General features: G+C 39.1%; 1 protein-coding gene across 1 annotated transcript in view; it reads left to right on the top strand.

Moving 5' to 3' along the window:
- The window catches only part of LOC114648190 (uncharacterized protein C6orf132), a 71,218-nt gene that overhangs the window by 19,734 nt on the left and 30,753 nt on the right, over positions 1-20,731 (top strand). Inside the window, exons 3-4 of the mRNA XM_028797075.2 lie at positions 7,699-7,780; positions 17,167-19,327. Coding sequence (XP_028652908.2) covers positions 7,699-7,780; positions 17,167-19,327 — 2,243 coding nt within the window. The remainder of the gene's footprint in view (positions 1-7,698; positions 7,781-17,166; positions 19,328-20,731) is intronic.

Raw genomic sequence — 20,731 nt, 5'->3', positions numbered from 1 at the left:
GCATCACGGGACAGTGGTGAGCACTGCTGTTTCATGCATCCTGGGTTAAAATCCCATTAAATATTTTCAAAATTCTCCCTGTGTCTGTGTGTGGGTGTTTCCTCCGACAAACCCAAAGACATGCAAGCAGTTCTAATTTAGCCATGTAAATATGTGTGTGTGTGTGTGTGTGCATGTGTGTGCGTGTGTGTGTGTGTGGACTGGCACCCTCTACAGTTTTGTTTCCTGCCTTGCGCTCAGTGCCACTGTTAAAGGTTTTGTCCCACTTTTTGACCCTCAATTGAATTACTGTACCCAGGTGTGAGAATATTATATATGCATATTTACATTTTTATTTATATACTGTATATATTTCTGTAATGTAGTCCTCTGATAATAAAGTTTTCTTTGTGTCCCTGTTTTGAGCAGCTAGCTATCTAATCAGTCACTGTGCAGCCCTGATTGCCATGAAAATCTTCTGGCTGCCAATCTACACTTCATTGTTATGTGGCATTAGAAAAGGATGTTTTGTTTATCATGGCACCAGAGAATGATGACATGTTGAGTTCTGGCCAAACATGCAAATAAAACCTTCACTGTAATCTCCACATGTAACAATACTTATTACTAATAACGTCTCTTTTTTTCCTACCAAACACTGCTTCTGACAACCAACCCAGTATGAAGTGGAGTTAAAGGCTGTACATCCATTAAACTTGTTGACTCTAAAACAGGTTTTCAAATGGATGGTGGCACAATGCTTAATGTTGCTGCCTCACAGATGCAGGAATTCAAAGCCTCATTTGCATACAATCAGCAAATTTCTCTAGATATATCATTTTCCTTCACACATCCCAAGGATGTGCAGCGTAGTTTACCTCACTAAATGATGTTTAATTGTAGGTGTGTTCAGCTTAATAAGTGATGTTGCTGGATCATCAAGCCTTGATGATGTCAGAATGCACAATTAATATCACAAATGACTCTCTGATGACTTTTCAGCACATTTCCAGAGTATCGTGAGCATGCTGCATTCTGACAATCCATTAACATGCTGTCTAACGGCACTGGTGCCTGTACAAAGGCTTTCCAGGTAAAGCAAGTTCATCTTGGCCCTTTTATTTTTGTTGTTCACTTCTGCTGTGGTATGACAAAAATGAGACATCAGACAGACAAGCTTTCCTTCTGTTTGCATGATCCATTCCTCCTGGCTGCAATATGTGCTTTGTACTTCCGAGTGACTACTCTTTGGTTGTCAACTTCTAGCAGCACTACTCAGATTAACTACAAATCCCAGCAGCCCCAGTAGTACTTTACATTGGTCAACTTTGGGTGTTGCTGCTTGGGTTGCTGGGGACAATAAGGTGTGGCACAATTGTCCGCCTGTGTTCCTATCCTTCACTCCACCTCTGGATTACTAATCACCCAGTGGATTACAGTTTCTTTCTGAATTTATGTGCTTGTTCATTTGATTTCGTCTGGGTGGATAAACCTCAGGTACAATGCTGGTGCTAGGTTATTTTGCACCCTAGGCCAGGCTTATTAGTGTGCCAACTGACTGTTCGGTAGCTAATTCACGGGACTGCGTTTTTCCCTCCTTTATGATTTGCACCCTAGGCAAATGCCTAATTCGCCTTAATGGTGGTGCCAGCCCTGTCTGGGGAGCACTCACAACTTTTACAGATCTTAACGCAACAACTGGAACATGGCAGGACAAAACTTTCATAACAATCAGGATACTGTTCACTTGGCACCTCTATAAATTTTCATCATCATCACATCTATGGTGTTTATCATTAACTGTTTTGTGCTCAGTGCTTCGTTGGATGTTATTTATCTAGTGTATGTTAAATAATCATCAGTGTCGGAGGAATTTGGGTGAGCTTTTTTCTTTTTTTTTTTTTACTTTTTTCTGCCTAATTTGATTAATATGCTCTTTATTATCAATTCATTTGGGCAGTTGTTTTACGCGTCTCTGTGTATGAGACAAGTCAAGGCTGGATGTGTTCCCAAGGTCCCTGTAATAAAATAAACAAATCACTGTTTTCAGATGGTGCGAGTCTTAGCGTCTTTGCAACCACTAAAAGCTATTGTATACACATGAGCCCATCCTTATAACTTGACTTTGTCAGAGTAAGTCGGAGGCTGAATCTAACTAAGATTGTGTACTGTGAAAGGGGCTTAAGCTGATGATGTATGGGTGTATGCTGCAAAGAATTGGCATCCCAAACTGGTGTGACTTGTTTGGGGAAAACACCCAGATGCAACCAATCCACACAGTCACAGGTTCAAAGTTTTTACTCAAGTAAAAAACCTTCTACAGGTTTTTATCACCTGATAGATCAGTCATAATTCCATGTAGTTTCTTTCCTTTCCGTTTCCAATTCCACTCTTCTCCGAGCAAGCCTTGTCCACCTCCTCCCCACTCTGACTACTGCATGAGACAGAGTGGTTGCTTTTCAACCCAAACCCTGGAGTGCTTCCAGTGCAGCAGCATTGCCACCTGGAAGCACTTCCGGGTCTGGTGAAACCTCTCCATAAGTGGGGAGCCTGCTCCCAGCAGCATCCCCTAGTGGCACCTGAGAACCCCAGCAGTGCTGCCATTCAATACTACAACTCCCATGCAGCCCTGTGGGCATCCAAACACTAGCCATACCAGGGGGACACTGCCACCCAGTGTAATGGGGGAAGAGAAAGCCTTGGGAGGCAGTCGCCCTCTGTCATTTGCTCATAATGGCCTACTGACTGGGAAAGATATCACTAATCAACTCGGTCAGGATGCCCATCCATCCATATCCTTCCTTTATCATGGCTTCCTTGCCAGGTAATGAAACAGCCACCATGGCCGTGGGTACCAATCAATCTGTGTCTTCTATGACACTGGCTGGTTCCTTCCTTGAGCTCAATGCTACCAAGACAGGCCAAAGCATCTGCCACCCTTAAATTGGATTAATTGAGTTTAGAAAATGGAAGGAAGGATTTTGTACACAATCATCTAAGCTATAGGTATGGGGTTCACAACACCCAAAGCTTGCGATCAGTAATATTCTATAGACAATTAAAAAAGAGTTAATAATGACATTAAACTACTGACAAATGGCAAAACTGTGAATAACCAAAGCTTTTGTTAAATTTTTGTCATAAAGCAGCAAGTAACTAATAGAAAATGAAAGATTTCATAACCTGATTTTTTTTAAACTGTATATTTATTGTGGAGGTATTGAGCTTTTTAGTGAATGCTCTCTATCTAGTTTATAAATAAATTTAAATGCACATTATTTCATGTAGACAATCACCCGGGGAATTTCTACAACACATATTCACTATTTATAAGACATAATGACAACACAATTCTGCTTTACGACAGCGGCCTACCTTAAAATGTATTTCTGCCATTCTGATCAAGTCAGAATACATACAGCGTCTTTCCATAGTGAACTTCATTCCAAGATTTTTTATCCATATTGAAAAGTCTCATGTTGGTGCTGCACAGACAGATGAAGTGAATTGTTTAAAGTCAGATTGTGAATCAACAGGGGGGATCAAACCCCCTTTATAGTCCTGTATGTTCGTCATTGGCTCACACTGCCTGCTCAATGTCAGACAGCAGACATAACCACTCAATATTTTTTAATAGTGATGGGCTTAAAGCACTAGCATGCAAGGGGGTCTCCACACTTACCAACTATCCCTACATTGCATCTGAACACAATGACAGTCTCTAAAGCAGCACAGTCCCTTGTCAAGAGGTTCAGCTCATTTCTCTTATTGCTGCTTACGTAACCTCTTACCACAGACAAGAGACACAAGTAGTAATATTTGCCTTGCATAGCAGCTTGTCAGCAGTTTCAAAGGACCTCCAATCAAAAGATGATAAGTGTTTAGAGTCAAATTAGAACAGAAACAAAGGCCAGCACTGAATAAAATTACATCATCTACATAGATAACCAAGATGGAGAATGGAGTGAAGCCATGTTCTGCTGACCTGCATCATTTTTTAAATACCTTCATATTATTTTATACTGTCAATATAGTAGTGAACAAAATAGCAGAAGCATCTAGTCATATATTAATATCGAGGGCCTAATAAGGAGCAGAGCCAGCCCTTTACCTTCAGAATAGCTTTAGCCATTGAAGTCCTGGACTGCATGTAGTGAGACAATGCACCATTCTTTAAGAAGAAAACTCCTCAGTTCTTTTGAGAGATGAAGGAATCGACTTCACACTCTTTACTACAGAACCTCCCCTATATGCTTCAGTAATATGTAGTACTGGTGGATGGGGAAGCCACAGAATGCATTTGAGTTCATCCAGGTATTCCCGAAACAAGCCATTCCTGAATTAGTTTTGCAGTATGTGTAGGGAAATTATCACCAAGGGATTGTGGAACATCGTGGGGAACCACAGAGCAGGGGTTCCCAAGTTCAGTCCTGAGGTACCACTGTGGCCCCTGGTTTTCATTCCTACCAGTTCCACAAATAAATGTTTCAGATCTAATTGTTCAATTAGTCTTTTTCTTCTCTTATTTTGCATTTAGAAATATTTGCTAGTATATTTACATGTTAAAACAATTCAAAAATGTGCATCTTTGCCTTATCTTTAAATGATTACTTTCTGTTACCATATTCATTTTAAATCAATGTTGGGTTTTGGGTTGTTTTGTCCACCTATAATGATTTGTCACAACTGTGGTTTTTCATTTTCTTTTCTCCTTTGCATTGTTGATGCTAGCAATTCATAACATTTGCATTGATACAATGGCTTTCCGATACAAGCAGATCTTCCAGCAGGGATATACATCTCAGTGCTGTGGAGATACTTTAGTTATGTAATGAACTTTATGACAGCTTGGCGTCTTCTGAAGCATAAAGGGAGCCCTACTGGATCTGCCTTTAGATGCTTACTTTAGTGTCCAACACATGAATATATAGAAACTTGAATTTTAAAATATATAAAGACAACTCTCACATATACAGAGTGAAACTTGACTGATATGAAGTGAATTTGAAAAAGAAAAAAAGTATCCACCCATCCAGTTTTTAAATATATATGTTTTAAAATAAAATAAATAGAAAATGCGAGAAAGATTGGGATACAACGGACTACTCCATTAATCGGCTACTGTCTCCTGAAAAATATTTGGAGATGATTCCTTTTGGTAGTCCAGAACGATGGTGAGTGACATCCGGCTGAGTTTATACAGCTGATAGACTGCAAGAGGCAGGAAAAGTGGTGGGGGTCTGATGAGATGTCACATGTCTTCCAGCTTCTGTTTGGCTCACAGCAGAAAAGAAGTGTACAGAAGCTGCTGTGCAGCCTTAAAATCCTTCCACTGTGTACCTTCCTCTATGTAACCCCCAAATTGATCCCTGTGACAATATATATAGTATATTCAAATATAGGCCAATGCAATATATGTCATTTGAAATAAATTATAACTGCTCATGGGTTAAGGACCTTCTACGGCTCTGTCCAGTTCTCCTAGAGTAATTGCCTGTCTCCTGGAATCTCCTCCATGCCCTTGAGACTGTGCTGGGACACACAGCAAACCTTCTGGCAATGGTACGTATTGATGTGCCATCCTGAAGAAGTTGGACTACCTGTGCAACCTCTGTATGGTCCAGGTGTCACCTTATGCTACTAGTAGTGACACTAACCCTAGCGAAATACAAAACTAGTGAAAAAACAGTCAGAAAAGATAAGGAGGGAAAAATGTCAGTGGCCTCCACCTGTTAAATCATTCCTGTTTTGGGGGTCGTCTCAGTGTTGCCCCTCTAGTGCACCTATTGTTAATTTCATTAACACCAAAGCAGCTGAAACTGATTAACAACCCCCTCTACTACTTAACTGACCAGATCAACATTCCAGAAGGTTCACCGACTTAATGCTATACTCCGATTAAAAAGTGTTCCTTTAATTTTTTCGAGCAATAGTCATATATGATATGTATGGAGTCCAACGCAATATATGTCAAGTTTGAAATAAATTGGTTACAAATTGACTATACGGTTAATTGATGAACCCAACAATGCACTGACATCCCACTTACGGTTGATTCCTGCCTTGCTCCCAGTGATGACAGGATGAGATGTGGCCCCCACAACCCTGTATGGGTAAAAGTGAGATGTCCAACACTGAAACCTCTTGAAGTTTCTCCAGGGAGATGTGACTTCAAAAGGGTAAACCAGGAATTTCTTGTTACCACACGTACAATGGGGTGAGGTGCTACAATTATATCTGAAACATCCCACCTCCATGCTGCATAAAGTCCTGATGAGAATAAAAAATAATGCATCTCTAGATTTTTAGATGTTTGTTACATGAAATAATTGAACTAATTTTCCTCTGCCCTTCTCTTCCCATTCAGTTCCTCAAATGTAAAAACTGAGAAGTGGTTTGGTCATAAAATCAATTCAAGCAGATCAGAAAAATATTTGCCCTAAAATGAGCTTTTAAACTGTGTCATCTGTTATGAAACATAAAGAAAATGTTGAAGACAGGAACAGGTCATTTAGCTCAACATAACTTGCTAATCACTATTTATCTAGCATTTAAGTGAGTGCCAAGTCAAGGTCCAAAGGGTGACACCTCATTCTGCACTACTAGGAGAAAATCCAAGCAAAATGACACCTTTTATTGGCTAACTAAAAAGATTACATTATGCAAGCTTTCGAGGCAACTCAGGCCCCTTCTTCAGGCAAGATAGCTTGCATATTGTAATCTTTTTAGTTAGCCAATAAAATGTGTCATTTTGCTTGCATTTTCTCTACATTAATGATGGCTAACACGGTACAACACCCTAGTACTGCACTACTAGGAAAAATGTTTGTTAAATTTATCTCTATTCACATCTGTGTCACAGCTACACTTCTGAGTCATTTACGGACAACACATTTAAGAGTCACAGATTTATCCATCCATCCAATTTCTGTACTCATATAATCCAATGAAAGTGCTGGGGGTGGGATGTGGTTTAGGATCAAGCCAAGTGCGCTGTATCATGGGACCAGAACAAGCATATAAAGGTTGACACATGCACCTCCTATGTATCCAAAATTTGGACAGAAGCAGTTAACATGTAAATCTATTTATGGCTAAAAGACTTCCCTGCGTATGGATTTGCATTTTGATTTTTCCCTGCATTTGGAACTTGATGATACATAAGTTTGAATTCTTTGGCCACAGCACAAACACCTGACTCCCTTTTGATCTCCTGATCACTTTCCTAAAGCATTTCATTGTCTCATTCAGAGTCAATACAGACACATATTGAAATTGTGGTCTTTGTTTTGCCTTTGTTATCAATAATTAATAATGTAAGTGTGAAACCTCTTTTCTTTACTGTGAAAGTGAAGAGAGGAAGCATTCATTTTTATTAGAGTTTGCACAGTCTGTTCCTATTACATGAAGTCAAGTCTGAATTGGCTCCACAATAGTGAGAGTGCTTCATGGTGCCCTGTGACTGACTGGAACCATGTCCAGTGTCCTTTTGTGCCTTCCGCCCATGGCTTCTAGGATAGTCTATGATCCCCCCCTCCCGCCCATGACCCTGCAACTATAATAAAGAGTTTGGAATATGGATGGGTGGGTCTGAACCTTTTTTGTGACTCTTGACTTCACACAGTTTCTGTTGAATTTCTGTTTGCATGTGGCACCCCAACTGTCTGAATAGATATTACCATTCACTTTGCTATCAGATAATATTCTGTTTTCTCTTAGGATTCAGATGTACCTCTTGGTCATGCAGTCCCTTTGCCAACTGTTCCTGGGTTTCAGATGGGACCTGGCACCGGAGTAGCAGGTAAGACCACCTATGAATAAATTACCTGCCAGAAACATTTGTAGATCCCAGTCCTGTCATTGTTTTATGTTTGTAAACCCCAAATCAGCACTTCGGGAACAGCATAGGGATCATCATTATGTTTCTTAGTGATGAGTGTCCTCTGTGTCTTTGCTTCAGCAGTCCAGCAGGCCCAACGCCATGCCAGCCATATGAACAATCAGGCTCTGCATAAACTTGTAAACCGATCAGGCCTATTGTTTAAGTAACAAGGGAATAAGTTGGCCGCCTGCTCTCAAACGTTCACAGAGAGGTGCCGAAAACATTTCCTTTGTAGACAGTCACTTAACTTGTCTGGCAACATCAAGGAACAAAACATAAGGAAGTTTTTAGGCTATTGCTAACAACATTTTCAGGGCAGCTCTAAAATATGCATTGCATACATTAAGCATAGATGAACAACTGTTTCTTTTATCCAGTACACTTTATTATAATTCTTTATTTTAAATCAAAAGTGGCTGTTTGTAGCTTAGACATAAAAAAACAAAGCTCATCTTGCTGAAAGTGTTTAAAAAATTATAATTGCAATGTGTCCTAGTTCACCTTCTGAATTTGGACACACTACCTTCCTGGCAAAGGCATCATGAAAATAATTATGTAGTAAGTGGTAGCACCTTCTCTTAAAAAGCAGCCAGAAGCCATTTCCATAGGCTGATTTCTTTGAATGGAACTCTAAATTGTTCAATACAGTGAGATAAAAAGTGCAACTTGCTGACCCTTCAATAGCCAAGTAGTAAGTGTTATGAATTTCTCCTCTGCATTTCTGTCCTCTTGTCCTATTTCAGTTCAGCACATGTGATTAATTGTAGACTAAGAAGGAATGATCAAACGTAGGAGACAGTGACAGCAGCAATAAACCAGGTCAAGTAACAATTCAGGAAACATGGAACAAGCCTGACTGGTTTAGTGCGTGCTTAACATACCATAGTTGGTTGTCATGGTGAACTTTCAGGATTCATGCACAATTTTTTTTTCAATCATTACATACAGTTTTGATTGTAAAGGTGTGAACAGATGGCTAGCAGCATTTAGAAATACATCCTGACAGCAGAGGTGACTTAGAAACGGAAATGAAAAAAGTCCAGTAATTATACGCCTAAAGTCTAAAATGCAAACTGCACTGATGGGTACAAAATCTGAAGTGTAACAAACAGCAGTTTTAATGGTCTGACTGCACCAATATACATAAGCATAAACGGCAAGCATTGCTTATGGCAAAAAGACTGAAGGTCAAACAAAGAAACAGCTTTTATTTTATGTGTCACCTTTCGGTAGGGAAGAAAATCCCACGGCAGTATACCTTACAGTTCCACAGTACATTTACTTTTTTTACAATTTGCACACATGCTGGTTTAAGTTACTTGCTCAGGCTCACATAGTGGATTGGAGTAACTGACCTAGCACACAATGTGGGGCAAAAGACTTAAAGGCAGACAGAATGGGTGAGAGTAAGTTCGAAAGAAAGTGATTAAGTCAGAGTGGTCTAAAAAGATTTTACATCCCAAAAGTCTGTTGTCAGAAATAATCACACCAGACATCATAAAGGTTTGGGGCAGCCACCCGTATAATGTATCCTGGCTGCAAATATAGTACATTTTCAAAGAGTTGTTCACAAGACTGGGTCCAAAACAGAGCTAATTACAGAAGACAAAGATGGAGGCTTTAAAGGCCCGTATAGGAAGTGACGTCATCAAAGGTGTCAGAATCGGAAGTGATGTCCTCTGGATTGGAAGTGACATCATCTAAGGGCCTGGAACCAGAAGTGATGTCTTCTGGACCAGAAGTGATGTCATCAAAGGGACTGGAACCTTGCAGGATTTCCCGGGAATGTCTGTAGGGAACCGAGAAAGACAGTCAGCACACTCCGTCGCCCCCTGGTTGAATATTTTATTACAAAACTTTCTTCTTCTTCTTCCTTTTCATCTTTTCCCACTTCTGTGTGGGGTTGATGTGCCTGATCAGCCTTCTGCATAAAGTCCTATACCTCTTCGCCAGTCAAGCCCTTTTCCTTCAGATTTTCTTTTACTTTTTCCATCCACCTCTGCTTCCTTTCTCTTCCCCGGTACTTCCACTTTCATCACTCTTTTGCCCACGTATTTATTGCCTCTCTTCATCACAAGTCTGAGCCACTTGAACCTACTTTACTGTACTTTCTTAAGTATCTCTCCTAATTTGTTGTACCTCTGATGGTCTCATTTCATATTCTGCCTTTTTTTGTAACTTTACACATCCATCTCCACATTCTAATTTCTGCCACATCTATTTCTTCTCCTGCACTCACCTTACTGCCCATGTTTCAGTTCCATACATCATTGCTGGTCTTACAACTGTCTTAAAAGCCTTACTTTTAACCTTTGTCTTAATTCTTCAATCTCAAAATACTCCTAATATTCTTTTCCAATTGTTCCATCCACATTGCTCTCTATGGGTAATCTCTGCATCTAGTTTTCCATCCTGGGCTACCTTTGATCCTACATATTTAAATTTATCCACTCTTTTCAACAGCTCTCTTTGCCTGCTAGCTTCTAAATCCTGATCATCACTAAACCTCATACATATTCTGACTTCTTCCTGTTTATCTTCAACTCTCTATTTTCTAAAGCCCTTCTCCATTCTTCCAACATCCTGTCCATGTCCTCTTTTCTGGTGCTACGCAACACAATTTCATCTGCAAAAAGCAGTCTTTTATCCCACAGCTCAACTCATCCATAACCAGAGCAAAGAGTTAAGGACTTAAAGAATATCCCTGGTGCAGACCTGCTCCAACTGAAACTGCAACACCACTTTTAATCCAAGTCCTCACTCCCTCATACATATCCTGGATAATATCCTGACAAACTTCTCTGGTACTCCTTTCTCTCTCATATTCCTCCTAACCTCTTGATGTGGTGTCATAAGCCTTCTCCAAATCAATACATACCATATGCAAATCTTTCTGTTTTATCTGATGCTTCTCTATGAGCTGTCTCAATGCAAAGACTTCATGAGTTGTTCCTCTTCTTGGCATAAAATAAAACTGCTCCTTTCCTATGGTGGTCTCTTCCCTAAGCCTTCTCTCTATAACTCTCTCAAATTTTGATTGTGTGTGACATCAGTTTTATCCCTCTGTAGTTTCCACAATACTGAATATCTCCCTGCTCCTTTACAATCACACTGTTTCTCCACTCCTCTGGTATTCATAGATCTTCTGCATTAGTCCCTTAACACGTCTACTCCCCCTTCTCCTAAACTCTTTTACACTTCTGCTGGTATTTCATCTGGTCCTGTTGCCTTTCCATTTTTCAATCTTTTCGGTGCCTCCTTTTACTTCCTCCCTCCTTATTCTTGTTACTAGATAATCAAAATTCAAAACACCAAAAACTGTACATCAAAAATCGAGAGCAAGAGTTCTTGCCCGTAACAACAGTGCCTTTAAAAAATATTCACAATTTTTATATAAGTAATGCTAACTTGAATGGGGTGAATACTTATTATTTATTTGGTGCCTTCAGCTGTATAGACTTCATCCATGTGTGAAAATGAAAAGGAAGGAGCAGGTTGCATATATGAGAAGGGAAGGAGAGAACAAAGTCAGGACAGAAGAAATGAGAAATTATGAGAGTAGGTAAGAAGAAGCTACCATTCGAGAAGATGAAGGCAGAGATTAAAAAGTTAGTCAGTCATTAAGATCTGGAGAAATACTTGATCCCAGGATGGGAACAAGCTTAGCTTCTTCTGATTTTCTTTAAAAAGTGTCTTTGTAACCCTGTGAGAGAACATAAACAGGAAGGTCACTGTGGCTATGATCAAGGGATGTGAACTATTTATTCCACAGTCAGCTTTTTAAGGTCTTTGATTTCAATGGACTGAATGTGTTCTCTGAAATGGTCTGCTAAACCTGCTCTGCCCACAAGATTTCTTACCAGAAATGCAGCAAATAAGACTTTCAGATTGGCAAGAGACCTATTGTTTAATATTCAATTTACCAGAGGGAGCAGATACAAGGGTATTGTTAGTGATGCATTTGCAAGTGACATAATGGCTCCTGTTACAGCTAAAAGTGCCTGGTAGGAAATGGGGCTGTACTCTGTGAAGTTTGCATAGGTTTGGTAACTGAAGAAAGGAGATCAAAGGAGGGCTAATAAAGAAAGGCTCCCATGGAACGATCAGTCTGAACAATTAGGAAATTTTGTTTATTGAACTGTGGGAGAGATAGAGTGTCAGACTGGAAAGGAGGACCAACAGGATGCAGGTTTGATTATTGGGGTTCCTCTTAGAGTCGATGTTATGAGGTCTACTCGAGGCTAGATTGTGGGCTCTGTCCACAATATGAGAAGGTTATCCTTTATCATTGAAGAAGCTCCTTAATTGTATTTATGCATTCACATCTGAGGAGCAAACAAAGTTCATGGCCCAAAAGTCCAATGTGCAGACAGTACTCATGGGCAAAGTGTAGATACTACTGATGAAAATAAAGACTAAAGAATGACCTGACAGTATCAATCTGAAAAAAGGGTGCATGGGCAGACAATACTAATGGGTAAAGGGTATAGACCTGTATTCCCATGGTAGTCCTAAGGGTATCCGTTTAATTCTTCATGGCACAGAATGGCAGCAGGGAACAGGTGGCTAAGAATAAAACACAGGATTAAAATAATTTGACCCTTTAAAAAATATATATTTACTAGTCATTTAGCCCGTTACAATAACGGGTGCTAGAACAGTAGTGCATTAACATTAGTAGGAACAGTCTATATTAAATTGCAAAGGACTTTGACCTCATTCTTTTTGTTGGTCATATTTTTCTTTCTTTCAGTCTTTCTTTTGTTGATGTTTATTTGCTGGGCTGACCATTCTTCCTGGGCTGCCGCCGTGTATTGTGTGTCTTTAATTTTCTGTGACAGTAATACTGTCTTGTACGTCCGCTGGCTTGAACGTTCGTAATATACCTTTAATTTTCTCTGCTGGAAATACAGGCGTGCATGTCGATAATATGCCTTTAATTTTCTCTGACATTAATACTGGCTTGTATGTGGCTGTAATATGCGTCACTGTATTGTGTACCTTTAATTTCCTCTCGCAGTAATACTGGTTTGTATTTCCGTAAAACTCCTGTAACTTTCTCTGACAGTAATATTGTGCATCGCACCGTGCCCCGCGCATGCGCACTTCACCAGAAGACACCCACACACGGACACCTGGACGCACATAGGGATTTTATTAAAGAGGATATTTTCATTTATTGTATAAGTGGAGAATATTGTTTTAAGTTAAGTTACCCCTTAGTGTTGTAAGTGCTGTGTCCCAAAAACAGCTAATGAGGATGCAAACAGTGAAACAGGATTGTATCCCGCTTATGGTTTTCCCAGGATTCTGCTCCCGTTCTCTGCTTTATATTATTATGCTGACATGCTTCATTATTCATTGTTAATTATTTTTGGTTATTTTGCAATAGTAATGGTTTTTTTCTGTTACTGATTAATTTCTTAAGGGTTTTCAGATATGTGATTGAAGTATATGTCAGTTCTGTAAATGTTATTAGTTCTGTGTCCAGCCATAGCATTGCAAGTAATGGCTGCCTTGACATCATGATTAAACCTTCTTTTTTGGCTCATTTTTGGATTCTGATGTTTACTTACTGTATATGGTTTTTCTAAATATTCTTAGAATAATGGATTTTAAATTCAATTCAGTTATGAAGTGGATTTATTTGATTTTGGGTTTGCCATTTGGATATACTGTACCTTATTTTTGATTTTATTTATTTTTTTGCGACTGCTTTTATTCTTGTGTTTGAAATTTTGTTAATAAATGTATAAATATCAATGTACACTGGTTAGTTATTTTGAAACAGGAGTTGTTTTGGCCTCTCTCTCGCTCTAAATTCTGAGGTTTTTGAACTTTAAATGCTTTAACCCAATTGTTTGGACTGTGCTGGCTGAACATCTGCTCTTTGAGTTTAGGGGTAAGGCTCTGGTTTTGGTTAGACCTCACTGAAATGTCGTGGCCTGTATTTTCCATGGTTTTGTAACAGACAAACGCCCAAAACTGAAATATAGGATTTACTCCTCAGTGCTCCTGAGAGGCCTGCAAACAAAAAAATCAGCCTGAACACGAGAAGCAGGCTTTCCAACCTACACATCATCACATTGATTATGTCTTGCCTGAAGAAGGGGCCTGAGTTGCCACGAAAGCTTGCATATTGTAACCTTTTTAGTTAGCCAATAAAACGTGTCATTTTGGTTGACTTTTCTCTACATTCATAATGGCTAACACGGTACAACACCCTAGTACTACAACCTACACATCAAAAATTAGTCAAGTTGGAAAATCTCATGAGGCAGAGGAAGACCATATAAAAGCCTTGGCCCTTGGTTTCTCATAATAATAATAATAATAATAATAATAAATCCAAAACTAAAACAAAATATAATTCAAAAAGATCAAAACTATTTAAAAAATATTCCTTAAGACAGCAGTCCAAAAAAAACAATCCAAATCAAAATCCTAAATAAGAGCAAAAATTCCAAAAACCAGATGAATCGAAAAGAAGAACTTACAATGTCCAAAGGGAATCCAAGAACATGAGCCGAGCAAACACAAGGAGGAAAGCCAAATGCCTCAGCACTGAACTAAGGACCCCACCCCCTTGGGCTCAAACTATAAAAGACAAGAAGCATGCAATGTTGCACAGAAAAGGCGGAGGCTGAGAGAGAGAGAGAGAGAGAGAGAGAGAGAGAGAGAGAGATCAGCTGATGTCATAATGGGAATTTCATTATGAGAGTGTTCAGAGTGTTCACTGTTCAAAGTGTTCAGAGACAGATGACCTGATAGAGCTCTCCATTTAGCTCACTCTGCAGAGCTCACTTCTGAGGCCAATGTTGCAAGTCCGAGACTCAACACAGCACGGATCTTCAAACTGATACAATCACAGACACAATAACTAAAAGAATTAACATAAATTATAAAGAAAATATTCAAGACAATATTAAATAAATAATTATACAAAACCAAAAGTAAGAAAACAAAAATATATTCAATTACACAAAACAAAAATAATTTAATAAAAAATAATAACATCTAAAAAGAAAAGACAAGAAAAAAAAAACTAAAGCCAAGAATAGAGTCATAGCTAATAGTAGTTCTAGTTTTTGTTCTAGGTCTCAGTAGGAAAAAATACTATGAATGGGAATGACTAGCAACTCAAAGCTAATATTGTCCTCTTCTTATTGTACAAACACCAGAACAGAGATAAATGTAAAACTTGAGTAGAAATCTTATTTAACAAAACCTAACAATGATGTGCATCCCATTAAAATGAAGGCAAACAATTAATGCCAAGAATGCTAATCCATACTTCTTATGTACAAGCGTGCTAATCTCATGGGTTCCAGACTTGATTTTTGAACAAAGAACTCATGAATGCTGACAACTCTTTGAAAAGTTTGTAGTGAATAGCAGTGAAATCCACTGCTGTAAAGGCTCTTCACAGGGTTTCTCCCTAAACACCTGCCTCCAGTTTCCTCCAGTCCATGCAGTTAAAATAGCTGGGGTGCAATTGAAAATGGATGTGAAGCAAAATGAAAAAGAAGCTGAACAAAACACATAACACTGAAAGAAAATGAAAAGGTATAATTGCTGCAATCAGTTTAAGGAGCTCAGTGAACGGAAGTTAAGTGAAGCTTAAAGATTAACTTGTACTGTATATCTTTCTGTCACTTTGACTATTGCTCCATTTAATTGTATAACAACAGTCTTTAGAGAGGTCCTGAGGTCTAAATATACTTCTATACTACATGATAAAGCACTGGACTATATTCTGTTACGCCATATTTGGCATTTACAATTAGACAGCAATGTTAACTTACCTTAGTTATTTGTGTAGACTATGTAACCTCGTCTGTTGTCTGCGGCAATGCTAGAGTGTCGTTCAGCACATTAACTGTTTCCATTGCACGGCCTACCAAAATCTTCTTCTCCTGTGTCTCTTCATTATTAATAGCAAACAGACTTTGCTTAAAGGAAATTATTTTAACCTTCATTTTACTTAGGGTGACAGCACATTGTTTAGTAGTAGTTATTTTTCCATTAAAGTAGCGGCCATTTCCTTGTTCATCACATTGACACCAAATGTAATTTTTTAAATGAGAACGACACTGACCACATAGAGCTGGAGGCAGTGAATACTTCACTTCTTGAATACTAAAGTGTATAATCTGGCTTCTCAGAAAGAGTTTTCTCTTGTAACATGTTACCTTTGCTTTTAACACATGTAATGTGTCCTCCAGACACATGAGACAAGTTTATTTGTTTCACAGGGGTCTTTCTGGTTGGACAACATTGAGCAGAGCACCAGCGTGCTTTGTTGTTTAAATCACTGTCCCTACTTTGAGCTCCACCTACATGAGATGTTGTGTTAGTTTAGAAATGTGAAACTTGGTGAACTGTCTAATTCCTCCCACTCATGATTAGGCAGAATTCAGTCTCCAAATGTTTATATATGGCTCTGTGAGACTACAAGCATTCAGTATGGCATATGAAAACACATTCTCATATATAAAAAATACAAATTGAAAATGTATATAATCTGCTTTAATTCCCCTTCTCATGATTTTTATAAATATTTCTAACCATTTTTATCCTTCAGTAATTTATTTCTTTAGTATTTATTTTGCTTTTAATGGTGTGACAGTTAAGTTATTTTGCCACCATTTTGTATGTTGTTCCTGTAGCCATTTTGTGTTTGTCTTGTCTGGCTGCAGCCATGTAGTTTGCTCTGGGATCGTATGGCATGTTGCATCGTCGGTCCTGGTCTATTTGTTGTGCAGTAGGATAATTCAAAAACATTTTCTTTTATGTGCTGTTAAGATCTTATTTTGGTTAGGGAATTCCTTTTTAGACCAAAGAATTTTGCCCTTTTGTACTGATGTATTAGTTTGTCCTTTTGGGAATGACATTTGCCTGTCATATTGACACTTTTTCCACCTGTTCTAGAGCACTGAAACAATCTAGATGAGAACAGGCCATTCAGCCCAACAAAGCTCACCAGTCCTATCAGCTTAATTGTTCTAAAATTACATTGTCTAGTTTTGAAAGTCTGTAAAGTCCTACTGTCTACCACACTATTTGGTAGTCTATCCCATATGTCTATGGTTCTTTGTGTAAAGAAAAACTTCCTAATGTTTGTGTGAAATTTACTCTTAACAAGATTGCAACAGGGTCCCTTAGTTCATGGTTGACTCTGACTTTCTGCCCAATGCTCTCTGAATGGGTTCTGGCATGCCTAAACCCTTAATTGGATTAATAGTGTTTTGCTATACCTCATAAATTGTCCCACCATCAATGTTTGTTCTTTCAATATTTTTCAGGAAATGGAGTGAATCTCAACAACAACACAAATGGGAATCTCATAATAAATGGTTTTCCAGATGATACAGAAGAAGAAATTTTCATCCCACCCCCTCCGGACATGGCTCCACCTCCTCCACCTTCATTCCCTCCACCTCCACCACCACCACCCTCATCCAGTTTCCCGAATTCACCTTTAATATCCACTCCCAGCTCTCAGGTTGATATCCCTCACCCAGGAATGCCTCCACCTCCTCCTCCTCCACCACCAACATCCCTTTCAGAAATGTACAGTTTCAAAGATCCAGAGATACCTTCATACCTATCAGAAGAATCTTCATCTCTTGTTCCAGTGCAACGTCCAAAATATGCCCCACCACCTCCACCTCCATCTTCACTCCCAAAACAGAATTCCAGTCCCTTCCCAAGTGCCATTAATACACCACAGCCACCATCTTCTTCCAAAGTCCCCAAGGTCCCACCACCTAAACCTCTCAGATACTCTTCTATTTCCCAATTGGATGTTGTCTCCCTACAACCAGACCCACCGCAAGATTTTCAAAGCCCAATGCCTTCAAGCTTCAAACCCCAAAATACTGCCAAACTCTACAGGGCTGAATCAGACACTACACCATCAAAAGGAACTGTTGGAGACAACAAGGTCAAACAATTGATTTTAATGCATGGATCGGCTTCTGAAGACCAGTCAAGACAAGTTAATGGGTATCTTCCTCCATCGTCTGTAAGGAGAAACAGTTCTGGCATTCAAATGGGAAATGATCTTAATCCAAATGGGATGCCAACCACAACAATAAAGCTCTTTGAAACTAAACACCATACTAATGAAGACTCTTTTTCTTCTGTTATTGCACTTGCTGCCAAAAAGCATCAGGAGAATACCCAAGTAGCTCAGCTGCCAGATAACAACCAAGACAGATCTCTAACAAAACCAGTGGAAAAACCCCAAGTCCCGATATTTAACTTCCCTGCCAAACCAGAGCCCTTGGCTCCAAGTTTCCAACCACTAAAAGAAACTTCCTATGCTACAGAAGAACTTGTCCCATCACCGTCAGTCCCAAAAGATAACACCGTCTCTCCACTTGCAATGCTATTTGCTGCTAAAAAGAGATCCAGTAAGGGCTCTCTCTCCAGACAGAACAGCAACAGTAGTAACAACAGTGCCAACTCTCTGTCATTCTCAACAACTATGACAAGCTCAAGTATGACCATTCAGCAAAGTGAGCTGAACCCCAACTCCTTCATCATTAGTCCTAAGGCATACAAAGACAATAAAGACACAGTTGCACCAGCATTCAGTCCTGGACCAGTGGCAGATCCGAAACCCACACTGCCAGCGCCCAGTACTGCTTATGTACCATCTCCTGTTACATCATTAAGCCAAACTAAAGAAAGATCCAACCCAGATATAAAAAGTACAGATAAATCATCCATGAGCCTGATCGACCAGATTCTTCTGCAAAGATCTGCTTTCATAAATTTGCCAGACCCTGAAGCAGCTCAAATTCCAGAGCCTCCCATGGATCTTGATAGAATGTGCAGAGACAATGAAAGTGGGGAACTAAATTGCATGTTTATTCCGCCCCCACCTGAATTTGCCAATAGTCCCACAGAAGAGAACAGCACCACTGAGGAGATGGCATCACCTAGACTGGACTTTAATCCCCCTTTGATTGAAACACAGAATAAATATACAGTCCCTATGCAGACTGACATCACGTCCAATGCCTTTGCCAAAACCACAGGTCCTCCAACACCAAGCACTGCACCTCCAGCAATAAAGATGGCACCTAAAATACCAAGGACTCCAACTAACTTGAAGCCAAAGATTAAGGCAAAACCACAAATCACAACTCAGTTGTCTTCTGAAAACAAGTTTGGTCCTAAGGGAGGTCCAGTTACCCTCCAAAGTATATTGCAGAAGAAAATGATGGAAGTGGATTTAAAGACAAACTTTAAACCTGTGGAGGACTCTAGCAGTGATGCTTGGGCAAACCCTGAGCCCAAGATATATAAAAACATCCCCTCAAAACTTGTCATTCCATCACAAATACCAAGTAAGCCAGCTGAGGCAAATGTTCAGCCAGCAGTAGCCAAGGACTTAGTCCTGAATGAGCTGAAAACGAAAGTAAAGTCGAACAACATCGGCGAGGTTCCTAAAAGGTAAGATTATGAATCAGTGTGATTTTACAGAAGACAACATAGTTTCCTTATGCTAGAAGTTCAAGTAAATGGCATTGAGAGGGATGGTTGCATTTCTGCTTTTCAAATTCTTAACTTATGCACATAATTAGGGCCTTGTATTACCTCAAGCTGTGCAACTGCGTTGGGCATCACAAGACTTTAAAATGTATACAATTATAGAGATGGCTGGGCGTGCTCAAACTCACACATAGCTTTAGATTAACACTATTCTATGCTCTTACAGAGCATCTAGTTAGAGAGATGGAATTGAAATTAGCATCTGCTTTAAAACTCCAGGAGACTTCTGGCACAAGCACTTTCTGGTTGGATTTTGTTTCTCCCTCTGTAGCAATGTGCTGGTTAACACTGCTGCCTCCCAGCTATGTGGGCTTATGTTCATCCTCTGGTTCAGGCACTGATTGTCTGGTGTTTGCAGATTTTCTTTGTGTTCATATGGGGTTTTCCTATGTAATGTAGTTTCCTGCAGAATCACATGTGCATGGATGCTAGGCAAAGAGAGTCTTAAAATAGATCAGGTGGAAGTGACTGTGCATAAAAGTGCCTGTAATGGACTGGCATCTGGTCTAGATCAGGTTCCTCATTTATGTCTCATACTGAGAAGGCATTTCTCAGCTAAGTTTGATCTTGTAAAGAAATTTTTGTGTACGGGGCTCAGAAAATGGATGGATGAACAGAAAAATATAGGTAGGTTTTAATAATGCCAACACTCTTTAAATTGGAAATATTTCTACAATAAATTATCTGAAAATTTGATATCTTCTCTAAACTGAACAAAAGAGGTAGTTTGTCTAAGAAGAATTGACAAAAACGTGCTTTATTTTTTTTTTCTGAAGTTTGGCAAAAAAAAAACAAAATCTAGGAATAATAGGAAAAATGATACATGAATATTACAATAGGTAAGTTCATTCTGCTGCCAAATTTGGATGTCAAGGTTGGCCAGTTTGACTGTCTCAGAGGTTAAAATTTATCAGTAGTAAACTTAACTCTCATAGAAAGAGATAATATCTGTGAAAACTAATGAATCAACCAAGTTGCATTGGTAACTTTTAAAGACTGAAGGCAAAGTTTCATTTTGCACGACTCTTGCCAGGACATCAGCTCTCCTGATATTGTATCTGTTTTTGATGAAATCCTGTGTCACGTCCTGGCTAATTGCTATTGCATTCTAAGGCTGCTCCTCCCTTTCTCGATTTTCTGGTTCTACCATATCCTTGTCTATATCTATTCTTGTCCATTTGATGGACTAATCTCTTATCTTTATCTTTATTGCATAATAATTCATGTTTCTCAAAATACTATACAATGTCAGTTGTGAACACAAAATAATAATTACAACCAGCCAGAAGCTTAATAATTTAACAA

Source organism: Erpetoichthys calabaricus, chromosome 3 (assembly GCF_900747795.2).
Source record: "Erpetoichthys calabaricus chromosome 3, fErpCal1.3, whole genome shotgun sequence".
In the NCBI taxonomy this organism is placed as follows: Eukaryota; Metazoa; Chordata; class Cladistia; order Polypteriformes; family Polypteridae; genus Erpetoichthys; species Erpetoichthys calabaricus.
Note: the sequence above shows the minus strand (reverse complement) of the source record. Positions and strands in the feature narration are given on the sequence as shown.